We start from the raw sequence: 22,877 nt of genomic DNA, 5'->3' as shown, positions 1-22,877 counted from the left end.
CTGAGTGCAATTCAAGATTTTGTGGCCCTCAGCAGCACCCACCTTATTAACGAACAAGAACATAAAGATGCCTTTTCAGCCTGTTTACTTATGACAACAAACTGCCCCGTAGAAATTAGAAGGTCGGTTCCCTGAAAAAGGTGTCTATAGCCCAGCCTTCCCAAAACACTGAACTCCTGCAGGGAGAGCCATCACCACGTGACACCACCAAACCCCAGTGCAAACTCCACAGCTACTGGGCAGCTCTGCAGACAGAAGCACTGTTCCCATGAGTTCTGATGTTTGAACATCATCTTCTCCAGAAGAGTTGGCAGGTGCTCCTTCCAAGAAAATCTTGGAAAAGTGGACCTTAGTGCTGCTAGACCACCACAGATGATGGAAGCAGGAACTAGCTATAGATCATGCTCAGCCTGGCACTAAGCAAAGCTGCCTGGAAGAACTATAGTTCTTGTGGTGAACCCAACAATGGTTTAGCCTGCTACTGCGGACAAGGTGAGGTGATCCACCTCTCTATTCCCAGCTCCTTATTCCTGGTCTAGGTGCCCCACCTCGAAGAATGAGGTCTATCAAAAGTCATTATGAAGCAGACAGAATTGCTACCAGCCAACGCCAGGATAAACTGGTCTTCCAGAGCTCCTTACTGTCTCTCCCTTTTTTCTAGGGAGTCATCCTGAGAAAAAAAAAAGGGGCAAATGAGCATTCACTTAGGGCACACACCTCTACAAGCAGAATATCTAGCATGTCTACTAGTGATCAACAGCTGCAATGACAAAATTACTGGTCCTTACCACCCTTACCATCGACTTGAACTCCAAATTATTTTATTTTAGTAACACACCAGAGGTACGGAATAACAGAAAAACAGTAATATACTTTAATACATTATCAACATACATTGTATCATACCATACTAAGAGACAACACAGGCAAGGCTGTCACAAAAATACAGGCACTAATAGTATTTTATTTCACAGAAAATTAGAAAGTCTGAAAGCAGATGTGGAACAGCCACACACCCACACCCCTTACATTCAGCTACTGCAGCCTGAAGGTTATGAGAGGTACAAGAGCAATGAAAACAAATCAAACTATTTTGAACAGTATCCAACTGCTGGGGCCACCTGTACCAGAAGGATAACTACCAGAAGACATCAGGCTCATATTAATTTTTATTTTTGTATGTGTACAACTTAAGAAATTAATCTCAATTTGAAAAAGTTCAAAGTTATCGTTCAACAACACAATGTAGACATACCTTTGAGGCAGCAATTACTACTCCTGTTAAGGCTCTTACGAAAGGATGGATATCATGCAAATGCAATTAAAGAGTACATTACATTTCAAAATATGCAAAACAAGTTCAACTTTGACTCTTTCAGAAAAAGAACATATCAAACATTTTAACTGCAACCCACCAAAGCATTTACATACATGCTTAAAGCTAAGTACATGGACTAAACTTAAGTAAAACGTAACAACTCTAGCTATCTTACCCAGATCAAAACCACAGGCAGCGACCAGCCCCTTCCAACGCCGTAACTGCCCATGTCTGCACCAAGCGTGGCACTTTACATTCGCATAAACCGCTGCCGACTGCAGAATTCCATATGCTTTTTCAACCTGTAAGGCCCACATTTTTCAGCTTTGGCATCAGTTTGTGACCACTGAAAGGACCTAATCCCTCCACTGAACCTGGGGAGGAGCACGTGCAGGGAGTGCCTGTACTGTAGCAGTGCACTGCAGGTGCTGCGCAATGGAAGTTGCTTCCATCAGGCATTTAGAAAGATTCTGACCACCCCTTGCTTACGGTCTCAAAGAGTGAAAGCTGGATTTTTCTCAAACCATAACCATCATTAGCACTGAATCAAACAAGCAATGCTAGCCTACCAAGAAAAAATTCTTACTTAATATTTTAGTATAGGAATGCTACTTGTGCAAACAGTATCTAAAGATGGGCCAGTATTACCAGCAGGGAGAAAGCATCATTCCTGCTCTATGTCATTATAATAAACTGAAGTTAAATATAATTCAGATGGTCAGCTGCGTGACTTTTTCATTGTCAGCATTAACATAACTCAAAAATAAAAGGACTGATAATTTGAAAGCGATGAAAAAGGACACAACTTTTGTGACCTCTCCCAGGGTGTCACATGCGCTGCCTGATGTGTGAAAGGTGCTAGGTGACTACTTTTTCTTTCTTCAAGCCTAATGCTAACACAATCAAACTTTTGTTGCCTACTCAAAAGGCGGCAATAAATTATTTTCAAAATGTTGTATCATATATAAATTTTTTGGCAACTATCAAATTGCCTAAACGCCCAGACTTTTCAGAAGTTTTGTATTATGTTACATTCAGTGTTTACAAATTTACAAAAAGTATTCCTCACCTAAGAAAACAGTAGTTATAAGTAGGAAGATTTCTTTATTTTAGTCCATCTAATTTTGAGTCACAGCAGCGTATCATTTAGATACTGCTAGGCACATTCTCTGTGTGTATCCACAACTACAAGAACGGAAAAAGGAGAAGAAAGATCCATTTTACTTTAATCCTGACCAGCAGCTGTTAGCAATTTTCTTTAGTTATCACTGTGGGACATGATGGATGGGAAGACTCAATATGCTGAGGAACTAGTATAGAGTGTACAAGTCCTCTCAAGGACTGTTGTTCAACAGCACATTTAGTTTAACTAGGAACTACAGACTGTAAGAGATAACAGATAGTTCCTGGGAGCATCTATCATTCTTCAGAGAAGCTGTCTGATCAAGAGGATAATACCTGGAAGAACAACTGCATGATCTTTTGCTATATAGCTAGTATATCATGGTGTTGAAGGAGGAGAAAAGTGAACATTAACTCAAGTGGTAACTCAAACCCAAGAAATCTGCATAAAAGAACATGTTGAGATATTATTATTTTAAGACTTTCTATACACTTTGCAGCAGAGAAACCAGATACACAAAAACATGCAAGTCAAACAAAGCTAATCTACAATAAACAAAACCAGAATACACTTATTTCAAGACTTAAAACATTAAAATATTCACCCAATGCTAAACAGGAGCAATGGAATAAGGTCTATACTTAGCCACGTTATTCAATAAAAATTCAATTGGCTCTTCCAGCCTTTATTTTCCTCTTGCTTTTACTTGGTTTTATAATTTTGGGCCATAAACTTAGTGAGTGACATGGGAGTCAAAAAGCAAATGTAAATAAGGCATCTTCCCCTCTCTATTAATAGCGATGCTCCAGGGATTTGTGATTATATATGTATGTAGCTGCACAGCCTTTTTCCAGCCCATAATTACACAGAATGCCCTTCTCCCAAGGATAAAACGGGATAAATAAAAATATTCTTTGAAAAGACATCCTTCTTTTCTGAGCAGACCTATCCCATCTGGGTTGCATACTCATTTAAAAGCCTGCATTGGCACCAATGACTAACTTCCTGTCTGAAAGTTGTGCCCCATCGTTATTAGATGTAACTCTCAACTCAGATGAATCTCAACAGATGAATACCCTTTTTTACACTACAAATCTTACAAATAAAAGCCCAGTGAAGTAATTAATAACTTGGTCACCCCCCCCCCAAAAAAAATCTCCATTCCAAAATACGAAACCAAATTATTAATCTTTCAAAATGCTCAACCCAAGCCATCACTTGCCATCACAACCATTTTGCCCCAAATCTTGAACACAGACTGTTATGAAAGGCTGGAAATTTTTCATCAAGCTTACAGAGATTAATCCCAGAAAGCTACAAAGACATTCCAATATATTTTAAATGACATAAAAGAACATGGGCAGAACTCTCACCTAAGAGTCAGGAACTTTATAAAAAGGCCTGAATTTTACAACTACAGAAGAAGGTAGACAGTGCAAAGCATGAAATACAAAGAGTTTAAAGAGGTTTTTTCATCTCAAAACACCTCAAAAACCACAGAAGGAAGCAAACTGCACTAGAAGAAATTTACAAGTAGTCTTCAAGGGAAGTACCATGTAAAGCACACTGCATTAATTTAGACTTGACATTATGAGGGCATGTCTCACTGTAGCAAGGTCCATACTAAACACCAGATCAGAGACAGAAGATTAAAGTAAAACATGAGATGCCACAGTCACTGTTCTACTGATCCACCTCTACTGCAGAGACTCTAAGGTGAGCAGAAACTATGAACCTGCCTAATAAAGGCCATTCTTGCAAAGTCAAAAAAATCATACATCCAATACTTTCATCCCTTCACTAAAATAGAAATACTAAAAAGGAGCACTCCATAACATATCCCCATTGCTTCTGACTGACATGTTGAATCAAAGGCAAAAGCAGAAATTTAGCAGAGATAATTAGAGCAACAAAGATCTTTTAGCACAAGGCAGCATAGCTGAGCAGCCTCCAACCAGGAGATGAATTGTTTGTTACTTAAAGAAGCTGTTAGGCGACTACTTCCATTTATTGGGCATAGAAAAGTTTTCATCTAGAAGTTAGTCTGAAAAACACATCACCCAGTGTTTAAGCATGTATGAAGCCCAGCAGAAACGAGTGATAAAAAAAAAAAAAAGTATTTGCTGGCTTTCCTTCCAAATATTTCAGAAAAAAACTTCAATTTAATGCTGACAGCAAAGAAGGATGTCAGTCTAATTAGATTTTTTTTTTTTTTTGTTCTGTCATGCTCCTGATTCTGTTTAAGTACTCCTCTGGAAAAAAAAGTTCTGATCAATGATGAAGGCACAATTATACAAACCTTAACACATTCACTCTAAATGTAGCTATGCAAAAAAGGGAGAAAGGGTAGGGAAAACAAAGGTGAAGTATATTTCTCTTCAAATAATTAAGTCCGTTTATTTTCCAACAGCCATATAAATTTAAAATATGAAACAACAATAATACAGCTATAGAATCTAGGTTTTCTTTCAAAGCAGCAGCATATAAAACATATAAAAGCTAAAACCTCAGCACAAGCTTCAAAAAAACAAGGACTGAGTGAATTTTGCTGAAGACATGAAACTCACAAAACACAGTACACAAAAATACTGGAATGCAAAGATATAAAGCTACACATTTTAGGTAAAGAAAGACATTGTAAAGTATACAAAATTTGCAAAATTAAACCATGGGATTTGGGGGAGAGTACCATGAATACAAAGAAGTTGGCAATTAATACTTGTATATGGAGAGATGAAAGTGGCAGTTTTACATTTAGCATTCAGTTTTCAGGTTCACGACTTCACTTTCTTAGCATCTTTTTTTCCAGAGCTCTCAGTAGCCAAATCTGCTTTTCTCTTCTGGGACTAGAAAGGGGGGGGGAAAAAAATAATTTTACAAATTCTAGGAAATGGTAGCATTCTAAAGAAAAAAAAATTAATACATGGCTGACTATTTAAAAAGAAAGTAAGCGACCTTAATGTGTTATATATTTAAATTCAGCTTTTTAGGATCTAATGGAAGGGCAAACAAAAATCCTAGATTTAGACACTTAATCCTGCTACCCTTTCTATCGTCTTGAAATCATTACACAGGCTCAATGCTACAGGTACCACACATACTATGAATTGGATTAAAAGATCAAGACCTTGACTTTTACACAATTCTGTTCTAAAGACGACAATTCTTCAAAAGAAAAGGAGTACTTCTTATCATTCTTCCAGGAACTACTGTGTAGGGGAGGAATAACAATATGAGATTAAATTAAAGCAAGCATATGATGCAGATATGTAGGTACAAAGAGGGCAGTGCTATGTTTTCTTAAAAAGTTTTCCTCTGCTACTTAAACAGAAGACTCAAAAAGAGCCCCAAAATATTATGAATTGGGAACACCTACTTAAAAACTAGGAGAGCTGTGAACAGAGAAATATTACAGTTTAATCTCTCAACTAATGGTTTATACTAAAACAATCAGAAGCTACAATTATCTTTTTCACTTTATAACAATATAATTGAATCTGTCCCACTAGAAGTGCTGTTAAACATACTGCTGTCACTTTTGCTCCTCTTTTCTTCTTTTCAGCTCGCTCTTTTTCCTCAATTTCCATATTTTCTTTTTCTATTAATGATATGAGAGTATTGCAGCGTCTCTGAAACTCCTAAGGGAACAGAAAACATCAAATCTGCTAAATAAATTATATATATTCTCTCATTTACATAAACCTGTTCAAAATTCTTGAATTCCAAAATACTTAATATTTTCCTAAAACATTCACTATTCCTGAACTAGTAAAATTAGCTTAGTTATTGTTCATCTGTCTTTACTTTTGTGCTACCTTTTTTTATAAAGAAAGGGAGATTTACTGAAATAGTCAAATTCCTAACAAGGAGTTTTCAGGATTGTCTGTATCTTCCAAATGGACACTCCAAAAGACTAATCTGATCTTCTATCTTTTTCAGATTCAGCAAGTTATAGCCTGCCAACATACCATGCCAGATTTTAGGAAAAGAGTTCTTCAAGTATACCTTTAAATCAGAGAAAAAAATAATCAAAGCTATCTTCAGCAATACTGTCCTGTGGCACACAGGCTGGTTTTTTTGTGACAAGACACTGCAGAGCTTTAAGCTGGTTAAAATCTATCCAGCCTTAAATCATGAACTCACTGTTGTATTTTTAGTTAAACAGCACCAAAAAGCTAGGAGGCCCTAAATGCTTTTAGCATCAAGACAACTTTCAAGCCATCTGAAAGTGATCAAGATTCAAGGCCATAATGTCATGTATACATTAAAAAAATATTTCCAGTACAACTCAAAGTATCTAAATGGCTGTTAATAACAGTTGGCTTGGTTAATAGAACTCATTTGACTTGGCCAGTTTCTTGTACCCCACCTCAAAAAAAAAAAAAAATCTCTGACCAAATATACAACTACTCATTTTCATCATACTTGTTCCATATGTTCTATGTACTTTGAGAACAGCCATTCCATGAGTTTTTCTAACTGAAAGCAAGAAATTTTCTTTTGAGGGGAAAAAAAAAAAAAAAAAAAAAAAGAGAGAGAGACATGAAAATATGTCTTATCTCTATTAAACTCGATGAAGCAAGTTTTGAACCACAAGCTATCCTAGTATTACATAGTAACATAAATCTTTACAACTAGTCTATTTGCAATGCAGTGAACAGGTGACCTTTTTGCCCAGGAATTAGTCTCTATTTTCTGAGCATCTGTAGCCTGTATATTGCCTCAGCCATCATGTCACATGATGGATAACGATGCAGCCTACACACTTTCTTGATCCTGAACGTTCTGAAACATTCAAGTATATGACTCATCTTTGAGACGTTAATACCCTCAAGTTTAACCACATTCCTTAAGTTCTATAGTTTCCACAGCTTCCTCTACAAAGGGTGCTCCATGGCCTTGCGTGAAGGTAGCGTAATTCAGAATAAACATAGAGAATCCTGCCCACCATGTGAAATGGGTCTTTTTTTTTAAACCAAAAAGAAAAAAAATCAGTACATTTTTCTTGACAGCTCTCTACTGGAAGTGTTCCAATCTCATGCGTGTAGTTTTGCAGAGTATTATCAGTCATTTCTACCACAACCATGTAAAAGTAACCCCACACACTCTGATTCAACCATAAATTAGGGCGCCATGCTTGCACCCTGGAATGCAATAGTCCTGCTGGACCTAAAATACTTTCACTTAAACCAATTAAAAAAACCAAATTCCACTCACACAATTTTTAGATAAACAGGTAGTAAGTCTGAGAAAACTCCAGTGCAAGCCATCCCAACCACATACTGTGTCCCTAAACACAGAACAAAAAAGTGTCTGCCCCAAAAACCTACACAATCAACAAACAAGAGCAGATAAAAAGTAAAAGACAGAAGTGGCAAGATAATTGTCAACGTCAGAAGCATTTTACATGATTTGCATTTGTGTGCATTGCACTCAAACTCTTAGGAACTGTAGGTGAAGACCAATGCCAAGCTGCTCCGTAACAATAATCAGACAGATCTTTTTTACTGAGAGAAGCTGGGTTCTGTTGAATCCAAGACAAGCAGTTAAGCAGAAAGGACTAAGAAATAACCTTGATCCATTTGCCTAAGGCACTGAGAAAAATCCTCTGCCTTCCTGGAGAAAGATGTTTGCATAAATACATACATTTATTAAAGGGTACAGGTTCATGGTTAGACTTCCCAGATGGACTACTACCCCTGAACATCTGCTGTGGACAGAGGATGGACTCAAAACCAATTTTCTCCGGAGAATCACAGAAGCAGTTGACAGTAAGATGTGACATGCACACAGGTTTCTTCTACACCTACCATCAGAAAGAATCTGCACGATAAATCCTGCTACTGAAATTTCAATATGGACTGATCCATTCCATTTTATACTAGAAAAATACAGTTAGAGTTTAAAATGCCTTGCACTTTAGAGATGAGATTTTATTCAGTGTGGCCTGATACTTTTCTCTTTAGGATGGAAAGAGATAAGATGTGCTTTGCTCACCCCTTCATAGCTATAAAGACCCGTATTGCAATAAATAAGATGGGAGCACTGAACCATCACCTTCTGCATGACTGAAGGCAGAGATGCTGACTTGGGAATGAAACTAGTCCTAAGATTTGTCAACAGGCCTGTATATTCCTGTATTTACAAAGGAGCCATTTGTCTTATACTAGCTAGGGTGTGTAGAAAGGTAAAAGAGAATATGCACAATTTATGACTTCAGAAGAGAGATACATGATTCACTACTGCCATGATATTTTGCATTCTCCCTGCATGGACAGAACTAAAAGAACAGTAACAACTAAGCTTAAAAAATGTAAGCCTCTGTGCCTAGTTAAAAAAAAAAAAAGCTACAATTTTAGGCACTCTCAATCTCTTTGAAAACTTACATTTTGGATAAACCATCTGGTTTTGGAATAAATAAGTGAAGCAGAATTATTGTTTTCCAAAGAGAAATCCTTCAAGAAGAAGAAACCGAAACAAGAAGATGGAAGCTAAATCAGCTATTTATATGGAATTCGAGAGACATCTAGTGGTTAGCAGAACACAAAGTCTTCTCAAAGAGCCTAGTCCTTTCCAGAATTATGCTGCCCTTTCTATCTTGTTCCACATCAGTTTGAATGATCACATGCGCATTTCACTATTCTAAGTTTTATCCACTTTCACTGAACTTACTGTTTACCCCTTATTAAACATTTTGATTTATACTTGGTTCATTACTCTTGGTGTCAAGTGACTTTCCAGCACATTTCTCCATAAAAACTACCAAGCTGGTGCAAAATGGACCCATAGAAATTAACACTTCCACAAACGTCAGGATATCTGAATACCTAAAATATATCAGTGACTGGTCACTATAAACTATTAAACCATACATATCATGACAGTTTAACACATTTAAGAAAATTAAATGCACATTGAAAGTGAAAGATTACTTTAGCTTTGTATTTTCATACTATTCTTTTTCAATTGTGTAATAGCAGAAAACCAAGAAATAAACAGATAGATTTTTTTAGAATGTAGGCCAGAAGATTGACTGTATTCCCAGTGCCTCAATTTCAGCATTAGACACCACAGAACGTATTTTCACATTTTAGCAAATGATTCCTATCCTCTTTGAAAAGAAAATTATGCTGAACATAAGGATTTGCACTAAGATTTCAACTGAGTATTTAACTCTACCCCTGACTTAACTATATGACAACGAATAGTAAATGTTGAGCTACATTTTTAATTTCTAGTACCCACTTCTATGATTTACTTAAACGGATTCCTCCAGAGAAAACTTTAAAGAAACTTCACAATAGACTAAATATTGGAGGTTTCTCTTTTATGGACATAATTTTTAAGTCCAGTATTTCTTCAAACAGACATTTTAAAAAGAAAAGCTTGTAATTCTTTTCAATTAAGGGTTAACAGCTGCACTATTCACAAACACTTTAATCGCTAAAATATCAAGTAGAAATTGTATTGCATAGTTATAAGTAGCACTAGGAAAAGCAAATATCCCCACCTGTTCAAATACACATTTTAAATATTTAATCTTATGTTTTATTTGTTCTTAGTACGGTACCCAGAACTCTGAAAGAACATTTTATAAACAAATGCTGAGGCCAGGAAATGAAGGCAGTAAACAATAACACACAGTGGTTCCACAATTGCTAGGCTAATCTACTAAAAAAATCCAGATTTGTATATGAAATGACATTTAAGTTACAAGACTGCAGCATAACATTTAATTAGAAATTTTCTTTGAAGACAACAGGGAGAATCTATGACACCTGTATAAAGGACACTGTGCTCTACTCTCGTATCAGCCATGACCAACATGGTTTTGTATCCAACCAGACAAAAAAAAAAAAACAACCAACACGTTCCAGCTCTCACTCATTGCAAGCGAGTAAGATGAAGTTATTTCCGGTATTATGAAAAAGTCTGGAAGTACATTTTCACTATGTAAGTATGTTCACATGGAAATGCACACCTGGGTTTTTTTAGAACTTACAAATTTTACTCCTAAGGAAAAGGAACTGAATCAGGGGAGATATCAGCAAAAATTCCAGGGCAGAGCTAACAGCTTTTTACCATCAAGAGAGTCCCATATTCAGAGATCGGTACCTACACAGCTTATTATTTGTAACTGCCAAAGCTTCTGTTAGTGTTATGACTTCCCACTTAATGATTAAAAAAAGAATGCCTCTGCTTTTCAAACAAAGGAGAGAAAAAAAATACAGCTAAAACTCAGAGTACTAGTTTACTTGCTATCAAACTTGTATTATATTCTCCAGGTATGAATAAAAGCTTCAGAAAAGTATAATTAAAAAAATTAAGTACTTCCATGTGACAATATTCACAACTACAACGTGCATTTTAAACCAACTGCTTTAATGATTCTTACATGGATCACTACATCTCTTCGTGCATTTAGAAATTAAGTTCCAATATTAAGAAAAGATCTTTTTTTCTAGTATACAACTCAGATGTTTTCAGTCTTTATATTGCCCAATAATTCTGAAAAGCAGTTGTATCTTAAGAGACTTTTTTTGGTAAAACTTTCAATTTGCAATAAAAAGTAACAAGGGTATTTGTAAGGATAGTCTACCTCTACATTAATCCCTTTGGGTAACATGGGACTTCCGCTTGGCAGGTTTTCTAATCTGTTTCAATTTATTACGTTATTTGCTGTACTAAGGAAAAAGGTTATTTTATGAATGAGAAATGAGAATAAAAACTAAAGTTATTTTTTCAGCACTTGTTTCTTAGATTCCAGTATTCTGGCACAAATCCAAATTTTATGTGGCGGTGCTTAAAAAGGCAGAACAAGATACTTCACAATGACTTAGTCCATGTAACTGATACCTACCATTGCAGTTCTAGATTTGATAAACCAGTCAAATCTGAACTGAGGAGCATTGCGCACACACTGCCTTAGTTCCTCATACACATTTTCTTTGTCAAAGCCCATCTTGTGCAACATGCATATCAAAAACCTGTCTTCCTCTTCTGTGTAATTCTTTCCTTTGTTTGTTCCATACTGAATACGCAACTGGTGAAAAGGTGCTTTATACCTTGCAATCTGAATGCAGAACAAAAATAAGGGCTATTAAACATACAATCTTACATCAAGGACTTATTACATATTAGTGTAGATTACTGATACATGATATCCTACATATGCTATATAAAAAGCTAGAACTCCCATCCCCAACTATTTCTTTTCTGAAGGAATTTGGAAGAAGTCTGCTGAAGAAAACAAAAACTCGGCAATAATTACTTTGGCATCGAGGGCTTTCTTGATACTGATCCTCCGCTGAATTCTTGCCTCTCCTCGTTCAATTTGAGCCATAATCCTCTCAATGTCCTGTAGTTCATTACAACGTTCCCAGAAAACAGCTAAAACCAAAAAACATAATTTGTAAAGTCAAGCCTTTTCCTCTACTCTTACTACTTCACTCAGCTGAGGAACCCCAGCAAAGAAAAAAAACTGCAGTTTGTGGTTCCATTAAGTCTTAAAAGATTTGCTAATACTCTTCCTTCTACTATGCTAGCCAAGAAATAAACTTGCATAGAACCTTTATTCAATGTTTTTAAAAGTTAACTATAAACAAAGGTTTAATAACAACTGTAGTTATGTAAAACTCTGAAAAAATTACTTTTGTAACAATGGTGAAACAGGTCAGAAGTGCTAGTCTAGCAGCGAAACATTCATATTTCAGCAGCTATCTCTAAGGTCAGAGACTACTTGGTCTGTTAAAAAAGCTAGTAATGTGTGGCTCCTCCAGTGACATCTTTTAGTCATCCCAAAGTTAGTTCAACATTTTGAAGGAAACTCTTGTGGAGCTTTTCCTTTTAAGCTACAGAAAGCACACTGCAAAGTTAAATTTTATGAAGGTGTTTAGTAAAATTAAATTCAAGGATGAAAGAGGAAGAATTCCGTGCAAATTAAGATGCAATGAGAAAATACAAGACACAAAGATACGGCATACTAGCCAAAATAGCACATATACTTACAGCATAAAGAATCATGTTGCCACTGTAAGGCAGCTTCACGATTCCACAAGACCATGTGTTCAACGTAAATTAACTCTGCCAAGTTGTAAATTTTTTTTATAAAGGCAGCTGAAAGTGTATTTATATGCTGCAAATTCAACCTTTTTAAAAGAAGTCTTCTGAAAAGAACCATCATGTGCTTTTTTAAAAAATTATTCTTATACACATCCAAATTCTGTATCTTGTAATTTTAAAAGAACACTTAGCAAAAATTACGGTGATACCACGTGATTAAGAAATATGCTTCAAAATACCACAAACCTGAATACTCAATGACCTCCTCAGGTGACTTTCCCTCCACCTCACGAGCAATATTGTCTATATCGTCACGACCATATTTCTCATTAGCTTTAATAAACTGATTAAAATCTCTTTTATTCCAGTTCGTAAAACCCTGTAAGTAGCAAGAGATCAAGAAGGCATTACTAGGTAGAAGGAAAACATTTTGCTAAACTTTGCAGAGGCATTGCCAATTGGAGCAAATGATACATACACAAGACAATGTCACATAATTACAGCGGTTAACGGTCTTTCAGGATTTCCGTAAGCTTGTATTATCCAGGCTTTATTACTGAATCATTAAAAGTCTAATGAGTTATTTTTGTGCATGACTCCACATGCATTAGTAAGAACTTTTTACTCTTCTTTCTTCTTAAAACTTTATGTGGTGTTTCTCCAAAGAAACAAGCTCAATGGTAAGTCACTGCAATTTCATGTAAGCCACCCCTCAGCAGATACAAGCAACAGAAGTCTTAAGAGTAGAGGGTGCACCAATGCAAGTGTCATTACATGTTCTTAGAGTAGGACCAGTATCTAAAGCAAGAGCTCCTACTTCAGACATTTACAAACCTTGAACCAGACACCGGATGGAAGCGTAAGTAAGTATGTCAAGAAACGATCTCTAGTCCAAAAAGATGCAATCAAATGGAAACTCTATAGTGCTGTCAAACAAAATTTGTTGTTATGTACCAAAGAAATTAATCCAAACTGAACAACAGTTAAGTGAGATACAATGCACAAAAAAATCATCCAAGAATGAGACATTACAGTTTAAAGAGAAGGAAAGAAGAAAACATCAAGAACACACAAGAAAAAAAATCATATGCCTGAACAGCAATTTAGTGCATTGAGTTTCTTTCATCACAGACATAAATTTAAAAGGCACTCTTGTCAGTTCTCCAGCTAAGCTCAATTCCACAATTAGATAGCATCTTCCAAGAAGTCTAATATACACAATACAAATATTTCTTTTTAATCATTAACAACAGACTAACATGCATATCAGCACCAGCTTGAGTACTTCCTCTGCTACAAACAGGTGAAATTAAGTCACATTGTGACCTTGCAAATTCCTTCTCAAAGTACACCACACCCAATTATTTTACACAAAAATTTCTGAATCCTGTTCATTTTTGAGGCATATCCCTCTTAAACAATTAGCTTCCAATAAGCCTACTCAGCAGGATAATAGTCCAAAAAGTCAAGAAACTAGCCAGTGACAGGGATTCAGTCCCAGTATAAAGGAACATGCCTAAGAACCCAACTAGGACAAAATGAAGGGATGCGACAGGTCTTACACTGTGTCAATAGCATATATGTTAATAGAGGCTTGTCCTCTCTATATACAAAGCCTTACTGATAAAACATGCAAGGCAGATGCATATACAAGAAACCTACTGACTGGATTCTGCACGTATTGCATCTACTACACAAGTCCTCGCCTCAGAAACATTGCAGACATTCAAGGGAATAGTAGGTGACTAAGATATCAACTTGTTCAAGGACAGGAAAGGTCCCTCAAAGCAAACCAAGCAAAATCATCACATATATTGTGCTTTCTTCTTCCTGTAAGATCAGTGCAGCTTTCCTGTGCATGTTTATCATTATTAGTATTTATATCTCATACTAATAACAAAAAAAGTGTGATTAAATACTTCAGCTGTTTTCATTTTACCTGTGTTAGAAGCTTTTCTTTCTCTTCAGTTTCCTCACTATTCAGAGGCATAGACTCGTCTATCTTCTTTTGTTCTTCTTTTTGTACCTGAGCTGCATTTGGGAGCTCAGGATTCCTGGGGACCTAAAAATCAGGGGTATCAATAAGCAGCAGTACAGCAGTGTTATTAAAAAAAGACTGTACACTTTTCTATCAACCTTGGTTTACAATTTATAAGCATGTTAGATCTCACAGGACTGATGCAGTCCACACCCACTAATCATTTGTTGTCACAGAAGTAAAAAAAAAAAAAAGCCCAAACAAAAAACCCACACCACCACACATTGGCTACCCTGAAGAAACCAACCACAATAAAAATATTTTAAAGATAACTACCAGAACATTTTCATCAGTATCTACAAAACTGTTGCAAAATTGAAAATATTATCTTCCAAGACAAGGTGATGTATCAAACACTGTCATTTAACTATGCTCATTCCTTCTTGTTTCACAAGCTCTGAATGTAAAGTTTATCTTCACTTATAAGTACCAAAAGGGTCCTATTCACTGTTTCTTTACGAAACTTCAGTGAGAAACACAGTAGAATAAATGGTAAAACACATTTTTTCCAACTAATATTAAAGCAGTGATCTGCACAAGTTAACAAATGTGTTTTACCTAGATCTGAATCTTACTGCTTAAACCCTTCCTCTCCAAAATAGGACCAGACTTTGTCAAACGTAATTTTGTTATGCCCTGTACCCACGACTTCTACACACAACGACTTAGGGATATCGTGAGAGGCAGAGCCTCACACGTAACGTAAGCTGTCGCAGTTCACCGATTTCAGTGGCATTTTTCATTTTCTCTTACATCCAATGGTTTATGTTTCATAATTACAGCAAAACACTAAGCTTTGCCAGGTTTACTATAAAACCTGCACTTGTGACCTTCAAACCTGCACACTGCCAAAGTAAGGATGAGACAGACAACATCATGTAAAAAGGCCTAACAACATTTTGTCTGTCCCTCTCCACATTAACACCAATTTGTGACCTTTAAACTGCTTATGGCAATACCATATCACAACAGCAAACAAGTCAGAAACCAGTATCCAGTAAAGACTGTGTAGACCTTATATATTTCTGCAGCAAGAGGGGAAGGAAGTTAAGAGCTGTTTTTAACACCTGACTAAGAAATGTCCTTGGCTTTGGTGGCTGAAGAACTGACACCAAGCTTGGTCTCTACCTATATGATACCTTTTCATATTGTTTATGAGACTGTAGTTTGATAAATAAACTCTCTTCAGATGGAAAGTTACACTTTCATTTCAAAGCAGAACCATCACATTTATCACTTTCATTACCAGTAAACAGTCATACTAAGTTTTTAGTATAACAAGTATTCGTGTTCGACCTATCCAGTCTGACACACTTCATTAACAGGACTGAAACACCTCTCTTAACATGCATACCTTCAACATTAGCAATCCTCTCATCCTCATTTGTTGGAGTATTAACTGAATAATTTTTTCCTCCTAAACTAATTACGTTTCCTTTAATTCTTCTCTTAATTCTATCCTGTCATCCACAAATTTCTTTCTGCTTCAAAGTAGATTCTAAGACACCTTCTGTTTTTTCTCAAAAATGTATTTTGCTCTTTTGCAACACAAATTTCCTACCCATTGCTTTGTACGGCAAGTTTACATTCTCCAACACATTTTATACGTGGTTTCCTTGCTGCAACCTGCCATGAAACATGGGGCTTTTTGAAGTTAGTTACATGTCTGGAAGTAGGGAATCAGTTTGATTTACTCAGCCAATACTGGCACAAGTAATGAAAAACAACATCAAAACAGTATCAGTGTTCACCACTTGTCCAGTAGCGTCAGCAGGGAGGAGGGAGAAATTCAGCTAAGGCATAGCAGGGGGGGAAAAAAAAAAAAAAAAAAAAAAAAAAGTCTGTTGTCTGGTTTTCTTTTTGTAGTAGTAATACATTCAGACTTCTTCACACCTTTAAAAATTTTATATCCCAGCAAAATGCAAGGAAAATTGATGTCACTTTACTTACCTTCATATCAACACAAAGTCAACTACAATATTACCTTAAGTTACTTTCTGCACAAGATAGAAAAAAAGCTGTAACAAAAAAAAAAAAATCATTCCCTGGAAGGTGATCTAATATTAACTAAAAATTATTTTCTCACTTCATGTAATACCCAAAAATGAAAGTGTGGTGTGTGGTCTAAGGTATCAGAACTGCCTTTCTTTTTTACACTCTTATTTTATTGCTAGGAATCCCCCACAAAACACAAAGCTACACAGATAGGAAATTTTAAAATGAAGGAAGGTATTACAACTACTTTTTCTGTTCCACAGTGGAACAGAAACAGGGGAATAGAGACTGTAAGCCATTTCCTTCACAATGAGAAGCACTTTGCAAAAAAACTAAGACCAGAATGGTAAGTTTTTTAGTTGCCTTCTCATTTACTTCATTTAGCTATTATTGTCAAGGTTGCGGTAAATCTGCAGAGGGGAAATAAAAACCATTACCTTATATCCAATAGTCTTACGATAATACAGAATTTCTTTTTCCAGAAGTTCAAATAACCGTGGTGGGAAAAACTGGAAATCCTGAATATTTGGCTGTTTTGGAGGTCTTGGAGCCTTCAAAAACACAAAGGTATATTAACATTGTGTAAGCTTGATTTCTGTGCCATTAAACTGCCATAATTCAGCAGCGGTGGCAAACTATCACTGTATAAATAAATTTCATTACCAGTATAGGGTGAGAGCAGGGGTTGCAACATGGGAGAGAAGAGCAAAAGAACATAAGAGACCCTCCATATTTGCCAGCTTCTTTCTTACCTTTGGGACTTTTGGTTCACTGACACGTAGGGCTTCTCTGAAATAAGCATCAACTGCATAATTAGCTTTGCGTTCTCGTTTCGGAGGCTCTATCCATTCCATCATGCTCAACTACACGCACAACAGGATAAAGAGATATTAAAGGAACTGTATGCTTTCCTAAAGTTGCAAAAATAATGACTAATGTGGCACTGCAGAACAGGAATGTATTTTTGCAGAGCAGATTGAATGGTTCTGTTCAACAATATGAATACTCCAACAGAGCTCAAAAACAAGCTATAAATTATAGCTGATTATAACATGTATTTAAACACATAAAAGATAATACATAAGTAAAGCAGCGCAGTGGTACAGACAGATCCTTTTACCGTATTCTACTTACTTCAGACACCTGAGTAAGGTTACGATTCCATCTACCAAAACACAATGGAAGGACTGCGAACTTGGATTCTGAATTCTCTAATATCTTGTGATACGTAACGAATTGTTCTCCTCTAAATATCACAATGAATAACCTCTAAAGAGGCTAAAACACTGGCAAAAAACAATCCATTAGTAGCAAATTAATCTTAGCTAAACTACTGGAATTAAGAAGTTACTAGAGCATATTTCAAGACTATGGGGTATTTAGCTGGCTTCTTGTAAAGAAATTATCAGCATGGAAAAATAATCTTATGCATATATGCACATACCCCACTATTCTCATTAAGTATTTTATTTTTCAAAATGTTTCTACAAAAATGATAAGAGACCTGGGTTAGAAGGGCATTCAGTTAACAAAGAGTTTACATATCTGATTCTGGGTAAGATCTTAGGGATATCTTGACTATAGTCCCATACACACCAGATACAATGTTACTTCTGTGTAAAGACCCTGAGTAATACCTCTTTGCTTGGATGATCCTTCTGTAATTAGGTAAGTCAATCTACCAACAGTTCACATTTTTGCAGTGGAAGTTCTAGTCGTGAGGATTAAAGACTTAAGTCCAAGTTCCATATATAAAATCATTATCAGGCCTGTTTTTTCCTGCCAGTTATGCGGCAGTAAAATAATACTGATGGTGGGACTGAAAGCTAATTTTAAAAAAATTCAGAGTATTTATGCTTCTGCAGTTCTACGTGAGTTTTTCAGTAGCTCCTTACTTCTGTAGACCAACCTTGACAGCCACAACTTTTAGAATGGCCTTTATGCTTGCACCTCTAAACTAAAGTCTTAAAGACCAAGAAAAATTACCTTTTGTTTTTCTCTATAATCTTCACCTTCAAAGTTGTATAAGCTCATCTCTGTGTCCATAGTGAAATTTCTTAAGGAGCTCTCCCCCATTTTCTGCAATCGTTCATTCATTTCAGCTGTCTAAAAAAACAGGAAGATACTTTCAGGCTCACTCAATCTGTTTTATCTTTTCTGAAAAAAATCAGCTGTCCTCAGTATTAAAGCACTCTCAATGTCTCTTTCTGCTTTAAACCTTTACTTATATTTTTCTTGTAAGAAAAGATGCCCACAGTGCTTTCCAATTTTGAACAGTCCGAATCCATAACTTTTCATTAAACTAAAGTTATTACGTTGGGATGTAGCCCGACAACTGTATGATTTATCTTTTAAATTTAAATTAAATTTATGCCCAACTCTTTAAAGCTGAAATGGTAGTTCATTTTTCAGAGCTACCTATTCCCTAATGAAGTTCCATAAAAGTTTTGTATCTATTAGACTTATTAGCATAAAAATTACATCTTTTTAAAAGCCCACAAAATAAACAATGCCTAAGATATTGTGCACACAGTCTGAACTTTGAAAATAAATATAATTCACTAATTCTACCCCTTCAAAACTTATGAAAGTTTTGAAATATTTACAAATAGTTAAGTAATAATTGGGCATAAAAATATTTACATAATCAGATTTAATTTCTATTCTGTGCATACATGTTTAACGTTTGACACTTCGAATTCCATATGAAACTTTCTCTAACCTTCTTTTCGCCTCTTTCTAAAATAGTGGTTATATCTTCTTCTGTCAGCTCACTATCTTTGGAAGCAAAAACATGTGTGGCTCCATGCCGGATCATCTGCAGCATTTCATCTTTTGCCAGTTTATTAGACTGCTGGTCTATGAGCCTTCCTAAAATTAGAAAAAACACACTGAAAGTTATAATACAAGAGTTCTAGCAGGGACATGCAAACAGTGGATTTTTTTAGTTCACTGGCAGAACATGAAAAGAAAAACAGAACCATACAAAAAAAATTACTTTTCACTTGAGCTGAAAATAAACAGAAATCAGGAACTTCAGGGAAAATAAAAAAAGCTTTGGGTCAAGCCATAAACAAAGAATGTTTCACATTCAAATGCTTCAAATCCAAATTTTATGTTTAACATCTTATTCTTACAGTTAGTTGAACTTTTCAAGATCAAAATCTTATTTCAAGATGAAAAATGACAAAGTGTTCTATAATAACCATCAAGAAGTACTTAAGATTTTTAACACTCACCACTAATTCCAACCCAAATCTCTGGATATTTTTCCCAAAATTCTAATTTCTGTCCCAAAATTTCACTTGTCCTATCTTATCTCTTCACAGATCATCAAAATTTTGACCACTGACCTTTCAGTAGCCCACCCTTTTGGAAATACAAACAACCCTCAAAACTTGGCTTGAGAGCCTTAGGTTTGGACTAACTATTCTTCCAAGAGCTTCTACAGAAAGACACACAAAGCAGTTTTAATGTTGAGTAAATTCATATACAGTAAGAAGCACATCTATATTATTGTTTTTAATCTGTCATGGAACATGTATTTTTTATTTTTTCCCTTTCTAACATATCACAAAACCCAAGTAACATCTATTCAGCTATAGTTTTCTTTCCTCATTTAAAGTCTTAGTATAAGTCCATGCCCACATTATTTAGGAAATCAAAAATTTTTCAAAGATTTTCAGCTGAACAAGTGAATAACTTATACATTATAGTTTCTTAGGCTGATTTAGTGTACTGCTATTACATACAAGGCCTGCTTTCTCTCATACTGGACATTTGTAAAGTTATTTAACCCATAGTTTAAGGGACTGAACAATTCTGTTGCAGACAAACATATATAGCAGTTGATACCTTGTTGTATAACTATAGAGTCCAGTCTCAGTTTTATTTCAGCTCTTTCTACAATCCTCTCTTCAACAGTATTATCAGTGATTAGTCGAAACACCCGTACTGGTTTCTTTTGACCAATACGATGCGCACGATCCTAACAAACATAAATCAATGAGTGTTCAGCAACAAAAACTCACAAGCAATAGACAGTTAGCTTGTAGAAACAGCAGACCGAAACTAGCATATATTTCTTGGTTCCTCGCTTATTCAAGAGTATACAAAGATGTTCAACTGTTATGGTAATATTTACTTCTATCTGGCTATTACACCTTTTTAAGTTTGGGTCGTTCTACAGTAATAAATGCATCTACCTCATTGTAAATGAAGATATCAATGTCTGTCTAGACTGCAACTGGGAAGTGGAGATACACCAGTACATACATAGACACATCTGCACTGCTTTCAAAATAATTCTGTCTTTTGACGTAAGTATTGAAACTCTGGCATCCCTGGCTTGAGCATACTAATTCCATGGGCAAAGTCCATGCAGCCACAACTTCAATGCTGTAGTTGTCCCACGCTAGCTATATTAAAGCATCAACACGCAGCACACACAGTACAGGCACAATACACAGCAAATAAGGTTACATGACTAACATACTACACTTATCTGTAATAAAACTTGCCTTTATTCTCTCTGGAAAGCATGAGTAACACTCTTAATTTGTCCTCTTAAATAAAAAAAGTTTAAACAACTAGCCTTCAAACTGTTGGTACCAGGATTTTCTGACTGTCCTTTAAACACGTGTCAATAAATCTTTTTCTCTCCTGCATAATCCTAGTTTCTTCCTGAAAAATCCTACTAAAGCTCACAAATCACACATCAGTTTCCAGGAACTCAATCTACCATTGGTAGTCAGCATGCATATTGAAAGGTAAATATTCGCAGTAAATACCTGATGTGTTTAAGTACATGAAAAAACACCAACAAAAAACACCACAACCCACAGAACAAAGACCCAACCGCCCAATCATGCAAGAAGGATCATGCGATTTCTATTCCATATGAAATAAATTATAGACTTAATTTTGTGATATTCAGCACTCAAAGATTTTAATATGTTTAACCCAAGATAAGGGTTTTTTCCCATCCACACGACAGCACCAAATAAAGCAGAAACAAGGTGGGCTGCAAAATAAGTTCCCCAAATGGGAGGAACACAAACTGTATGCTTTTAATTCTTTGCTATTATTTTGGAAACAACCCTCTGTTATTCCTTTACAGTTATTCCAGAAAGGACAGAATTGACAATAATTATATGGATAAACAACATTGATACAGTATTTTGGCAGAAGCAATTTTAGTCAACTGCGAATATAATTAAAACAGATATTCACAGAGAAAAATCTACAATTTCTCCCACAACTTCATTCATGTTCTTTTTATTCAATTCCTTAGTTTCTTGGTATTTAATACAAAAAGTAAAGACAACCAACAAAAATGCAAGTTCTGCAAACACTTATACAACGACAACTATAACAAACTAATGTGTATTAGGGAGTTAGCTCACCATGGCTTGCAGATCTACTTGAGGATTCCAATCTGAATCATAGAGAATAACCACATCGGCAGTTGCCAAATTAATTCCAAGACCTCCAGCTCTGGTACTCAGCATGAAAATGAATTTACTGCTATTAGGAGCATTAAATGTGTCTATTGCTTCCTAAGAGAAAAAAGTGTCATTAAAGTATCAGAATTTTCAACAAGCTTCCAATATGTTGGTGGCTTTTCAACAAAATTTCTTTGTAGTTTACAGAATTTTTATACCAAAACCTATTTTCCTATACAAGTAAGAAACTGTAGGTTTGCACAGGTGTGAACACTCATTCCGAGTCCACAAAAATATTAATTTTTCATTTAGTTGAGGAACAAATGAAACCTACTTCACCGTGGACTTTGGTTAAGAAAAGCATATACCCATAGCAGCCTTTCTAACGTGTGACATTTTTGCTTTACTCTATACAATTATGTAACTGCTTTTGTATACGTGTAAATAATAACTTAATCTAGTATGTAAAACAAAGACGTTTCTTGTTTATACACAACTTTCTCACCTCTCTTTCTTCATGTGGTGTCTGTCCATCAAGTCGGCAGTACTCATATCCACGCCACATGCAATAGTCTTCCAAAATATCCAGTAAGCGAGTCATCTGACTAAAAAGTAGAACTCTGGAACCTGATAGATCAGCACAGAAGGTTTTGTCGTTGGCTTTATGTTTTCACATTAATCTTATCACAGAACCTACCATAGAGCATGAGTAAGAATTCATGTGAAATATCCTGTACTATGCCTAACTTGCTCAGATAAGTCTTCTGAAGTGGCTTTTCTAGTATTAATTTATTCCTCAAGACAAGTTATTCGACAATTTATACAGAAGAAAAACAGCTGTAAAAACAGGACACTTAAAACCATAGTAAGTTAATTAGCTGATGACTGATGTGCACA

General features: G+C 35.7%; 1 protein-coding gene across 4 annotated transcripts in view; it reads right to left on the bottom strand.

Moving 5' to 3' along the window:
• Positions 1-799: 799 nt before the first annotated feature.
• The window catches only part of SMARCA1 (SWI/SNF related, matrix associated, actin dependent regulator of chromatin, subfamily a, member 1), a 36,325-nt gene continuing 14,247 nt past the window's right edge, over positions 800-22,877 (bottom strand). For 3 of the 4 annotated variants that reach the window (XM_055727332.1, XM_055727330.1, XM_055727333.1), the window contains 13 exons: positions 22,486-22,607; positions 21,942-22,094; positions 20,392-20,524; positions 19,259-19,407; positions 18,523-18,642; positions 17,289-17,399; positions 16,974-17,087; positions 14,443-14,565; positions 12,750-12,882; positions 11,713-11,831; positions 11,302-11,514; positions 5,969-6,079; positions 800-5,287 (listed from right to left, as the gene is read on the bottom strand). In XM_055727332.1, the coding sequence (XP_055583307.1) occupies positions 5,216-5,287; positions 5,969-6,079; positions 11,302-11,514; positions 11,713-11,831; positions 12,750-12,882; positions 14,443-14,565; positions 16,974-17,087; positions 17,289-17,399; positions 18,523-18,642; positions 19,259-19,407; positions 20,392-20,524; positions 21,942-22,094; positions 22,486-22,607 (1,673 nt within the window). In that variant the 3' untranslated portion in view covers positions 800-5,215. The remainder of the gene's footprint in view (positions 5,288-5,968; positions 6,080-11,301; positions 11,515-11,712; positions 11,832-12,749; positions 12,883-14,442; positions 14,566-16,973; positions 17,088-17,288; positions 17,400-18,522; positions 18,643-19,258; positions 19,408-20,391; positions 20,525-21,941; positions 22,095-22,485; positions 22,608-22,877) is intronic. The other variant, XM_055727331.1, reaches the window with a different exon arrangement.

This window comes from Falco cherrug, chromosome 15, assembly GCF_023634085.1.
Source record: "Falco cherrug isolate bFalChe1 chromosome 15, bFalChe1.pri, whole genome shotgun sequence".
Taxonomy (NCBI): Eukaryota; Metazoa; Chordata; class Aves; order Falconiformes; family Falconidae; genus Falco; species Falco cherrug.
Note: the sequence above shows the minus strand (reverse complement) of the source record. Positions and strands in the feature narration are given on the sequence as shown.